Below are 4,648 nucleotides of genomic sequence, written 5' to 3' on the forward strand. Positions count from 1 at the left end.
CCTCCAGCGTCCTGGGCAGGGAGTTCTGGTGCCGCAGGGGCCGATCCCCACGACCGACGCTGCACACCACCTAGGCAGGTTGCGGCTGGGGGAGATGGCTCAGGAGCACCCCTCCCAGGACTACTTCCTTAAAGTCTCCCTGCCGCAAGCACCTCCCAAGAACCAGGCGAGTCCCCTCACGGGTCGTTCAGGAAGCTCCATTCTCCACTGTGACTTAGACTGCACAAATCGCTCTCCAGATACTGCCATCTGGACCCTGACCCTAACCCCACAGAGGCTCAGCTGGAGTCCCAACTCCCTGAGCACACCAAACATACTTGCTCAAGCTCCTGCAGCCACCCTGGTGTGTCCCAGACCTAGCATATCTCCCGGGAAGCCTCTCCACTGGAGCCCTGATGGTTTAGCTGAATGCTTCCCTCTCAGCTTGACCCAGAGTTGGGTACCCAGAGAATACCCCAAGCTGTGAGTCTCCAGTTTGGAGTACCCCCCCAACACACACACATCAGAGCTCCAGGCTGGGAGGTTTATAAGAATCCCTGGGTCAGCCTCTTCTGTGGACAGGAGCTCTCTTAGAAAACAGCCCCTTGGACCCTCGTACCCAGCATGGGGCTAAATACAGGGGCAGGGGCTCTGTTGCAGGAGGGGCTCAAGAGAGTTAAGTGTCAGACCCAGGAGGCTCTCCACTGGTAACCAAAATCCCCCAAAGATGTTGTCCTATCTACCCAGGGACTGGGCAGGGCCCTCATCAGATCAGTGGCTGGGCTTGGGTGCGAGGGGCAGGGTTACCTGGATCTGGGCCTTGCTTACCTTGCTCAGTAAGGGCCTGTCACCCTGAGTGCGACACACCACAGCACAGATACGCACAGCCATCTCAGGGCTGGGTGAGGGACTTCCTGGGTGAAGATGGGGAGGTCTAAATCCAGCTGAGAGTCCAGGAGGCTATGCCATACTCCCACCCTAGCTGGCACAGGTGGCTCTCACCTGGGAAGGGCAACTGGGCAGGTGGACACATGGCCTCCACCAGGACACTCTCCTCTTCCTCCAGCTTCTCCAGCAATGCCAGCACTGTGTCTACCACAGCACCCAGCTCCACTCGTGGGTGCAGACTCAAAGCCTGCCGTCCCCTCCAGCGCCAGCCACTGAGTTTCACCACCACCTACAGCAGGAAGGGGAAAAGGGCCTCCTTGACACTACCTCATGAACCTACAAGGTGAGATGTTCATGCCACTATGCCAAAGAGTAAACTGAACTAAGAGGGGCAGGGCATTCCCCCATCTCTGGGGCAGTGGCAAGGCTAAAAGTTGGGGACAGCTTCCCATCAGGACTTGGGAACCAATCAGGGGTCCCCTCCTGCTGACATTTGCATAGACCTCAGGGTGGGCAGGGACCTGTTACCTGCAGGGCATCACCTAGAGCCTCGGAATGCAGAAAGGCCCCTACTTCCTCTTTCACCAGTGTTTCCTGGCCCTCTTTGCCACTCAGCTCCACCAGCCGTAGTCCCGGGCTGGCATCCCCTCCCCGCAGTAGCCCTGGAGGCTTGTAGGTGAAAGCCAGAGTAGCTGGTATGGCCACTTGGCCCTGCTGCGACAGCAGCTGCCTCATCAGCAGCCGGTCCTCCAGCAGCCGGGCCAGCTCCGCTGAGGCTCCTGTAGGGCAAGTCAGGTTTCGGGCCAGCTCCGCTGCCTCCCGGCCCCGGCCAGGGCCCAGCCCCAGGCCCGCCAGGAAGTAGGTAGCACGTCGTGGGGGCACAAAGTCATCCAGGAATGTCAGGCCCCCTGGGTGAAAGCTCACAGCCTTGGAGACCAGCAGGGCCGCCTCACCCAACTGCCCTGGTGCTGGCACCTTCGTCAGCCAAGCAGGGGACAGGCAGAGGAGCATGTTTCCTGTAGGCAGAGGGGGGCAGGTGGCTGGCCAGGGAAGGCTTATGTCCCCAACGCCCAACACTTCCAGCCCGGCCCTTGTGCCGTGGGGGAGAGAGTTCTTCCCAGAACCCACCCCTACTCAGAGTGTGGCAGCTGGTCCCATGGAATGCAGGCAGTTGCCAAGGCTGGTGGGTATTTTGGGATGTGGCTGGGCCAGGGCGGGGCTGCCCTTTCTGTGACAGGGTAAGAAACTTGTGCACACACTCACCGGGGCTCTGGACCCCACCCTCCAGCAGCACAGACAGAAAGGTGCTGGGTGATCCCAGAATGCACAAGGTCACCTCGGCACCAGGGCAACCTCGAGGGAAGAGACATTGCCAAACTCACCAGGGGCTCCCCTTGCTGCTTCTCTGCCCATGACCTCCAACCAACCCCTGCCACCATTGGGCCCCCAGGTCCTTCTCATGGATCGGATGAAAGAGTACAGGAGACGGGGAGCTGTCAGCCTTCTTAGCCCCATGAAGCTGGCTCCCTTTCTCTGCAGCTGGTCCAGAGGACACTTCAGGCTGAGTGATGGAGACCTGGGTCTAGCCTGAGGTCTGAATTCTCTGTGACCTTGGAAGGGCCACTTTCTGTGAGCTTGTTTCCCAGTCTGTACTGTGGAAGCAAGTCTCTGCTTTTCATATATTCTAGGTGCAAACCCACTGTCCACACAAAATCATTTGTGGCTACACAATAAACAGATAAAGTAAGAGAGGAATTTTTGGGTCACAGTGTTCAGTTGCCTCCTCAGCCTCTCCTAAGATATTTCTTTAGAAGCTTTGGCTTCACAGAACATAGTGTGCAAACTCCAAGGCAGAGTGGGGGTCAGGGGGAGTGGAGAGCCCTGACCTCTGACTTCATTGGTGCCAAAATGTCCTTTGCCTCTCTGTCTTCAGATGGAACCAGGGCCAGGGGAAGGGACCAACCTCAGCAAGGATGGGGAACAACTGGACTGAGGACCCATCCCTGCCCCCCAGGGATACCCCATTCCGTGGAGCCCTTAAGCACCTGTGTGGGGGACCTGGCTTCGGTCCTGAGTCTCTGGAAGCCCAGCTTGCTGCAGACAGCTCTGCAGGAGGCTGTAGTAGTAGGCAGTCCAGGCCCGGGCCTCAGCCCCCTCAGGGGAGCCCTTGCAGTCCAGGCCCACATCCTGGTACCAGGAGCCAGGGAAGCAGCTGATGGGGGGCAGGCCAGAGCCCCCTCTCCATGGGCCCTCCTCTCCATCCAGGTCCTTGGATCCCAGGGGGCAGTCCCACTCGGGACCCAGTGGATCCAGAGAGAGCTGAGATGGGCAGGAGTAAGATGTGGGCAGGGTAGTACATTAAGTCACCCAACAATGAGCTCCTACCCTGGCATGGGTAATGTTCAAGGGCCCAGGACGGGAAGGAATCCGGCTGAGGGTGAAGGCCCGGGGAAAATGTGGAAGGAGTGCTTTGTAAACTGTTATGTGTGGTCCCTGGAGTAGGAGAGCAGGAACCAAAGGCCTGCTGGCTGGATCAGTGATTACCATCCTGCACAAGGTCTCCCCTAGCTTGGTTCACAGCGGCAGAGCTTTTTCTCTGTTTTGTTCATGGAGGCAAGCCCAGGACTCCAAACGGCGTCTAACATACAGTAACTCCTCCATAAATGTTTGCTTACTGAAGAAGTGACAAAGGAGCCTAGCAACCACTTACAGGCATTCATTTGTCTCTGGGTTCAGTGACCCATCTGCCAACACGGAGTTTGCTGCCACCTAAGTTTGTAAGTGAATGTCTTTAATTATCCTCAGGTAGGCACTGAAGACCCGCCGTGCACCAGCCCTGGTTGAGGCATTGGAGGAGAAGGCTGGTGCCTTCCTTCTAGGTGCCTGGAGTCCTGGCACTGCAGGAAATCCTATACTCCTGCCCTCTCAGAGGCTGGCTTACTCCCACATGGGACCACTGGGTGCCTCAATGTGACACGGGTGGGGCCTGGAGAGTGTCTGGTGCCTGTTCTGTCCCATTCTTGGGGTGCCTGTGAGGCCAGGGATTTGGAGAACCACTTGGTGGACCTAAGAGGTCTGGGCCTCAGTACTCCCTCTTAGCAGGAGAGTTTCCTGATGGCCAGGACTGTGGACTCACTGTGTGTCCCCAAGCATAGAATGGTGCTGGGTGCACGGCTGGTGCTCAACAAGTGTGGAATGACTGTCAAGGGGCTGATGGTGCCCATTTCCCAGGGTTGATGGGGACAGAGGAGGATGTGGCACATAGACTGGGATCAAGGGGTTGGGGCTAGTTACAGCTCTGAGCCTTCCACACACAGGGTTAAGCCCCTGGATGCCAGTCATTGCCTTCTGGGCCCTCCCTTTGCCCAGGGACTTGGACCTTTAGTGGAGGGACCACAGGAGACTCACCATCTTGCAGGTGGAAAGTCTGAGACAGAGAAACAAAGCCGGGAGTCAGGGCCAGCCAGGTCCCTTGCCCACCTTCCAGCCCCTAAGACTTTGGGACTGGAGACACACTCCACCTCCTCCTCAATCCTGTCCCAGCTGGGAAATGACCAAGGCTTTCCACCCCCACCCCCTCAGGAGAAGGAGAGATTTCTGCCTCAGGAACCGTAAGCATCCTGCAGCCCTGAGCTCCCCATCCCTAGTTGCCCTGGCGCAGCCCCTCCAGCAGAAGGCGCCCAGTGTCCCCAGAGTGCGAGAGTGCGAGAGTGCGCTGGGTTAGTGGAGGGTCCCGCTGGTGGGGAGGGGCGGGGGCTCAGGGTCCCAGTCCCGCCGCCCC

The 4,648-nt window shown here is 58.4% G+C and overlaps 1 protein-coding gene across 1 annotated transcript in view; it reads right to left on the minus strand.

The window, feature by feature from the left end:
• Carns1 (carnosine synthase 1) overlaps positions 1–4,462 on the minus strand; it is a 10,857-nt gene extending 6,395 nt beyond the window's left edge. Inside the window, exons 1-7 of the mRNA XM_033756819.1 lie at positions 4,276–4,462; positions 2,913–3,186; positions 2,131–2,220; positions 1,396–1,883; positions 982–1,156; positions 808–893; positions 2–70 (exon numbers count right to left, since the gene is read on the minus strand). Coding sequence (XP_033612710.1) covers positions 2–70; positions 808–893; positions 982–1,156; positions 1,396–1,883; positions 2,131–2,220; positions 2,913–3,186; positions 4,276–4,278 — 1,185 coding nt within the window. The 5' untranslated portion in view covers positions 4,279–4,462. The remainder of the gene's footprint in view (position 1; positions 71–807; positions 894–981; positions 1,157–1,395; positions 1,884–2,130; positions 2,221–2,912; positions 3,187–4,275) is intronic.
• Positions 4,463–4,648: the final 186 nt, after the last annotated feature.

The sequence above is a fragment of the Fukomys damarensis genome, unplaced genomic scaffold (genome assembly GCF_012274545.1).
Source record: "Fukomys damarensis isolate Sample0158 unplaced genomic scaffold, DMR_v1.0_HiC HiC_scaffold_27, whole genome shotgun sequence".
Lineage (NCBI taxonomy): Eukaryota > Metazoa > Chordata > Mammalia > Rodentia > Bathyergidae > Fukomys > Fukomys damarensis.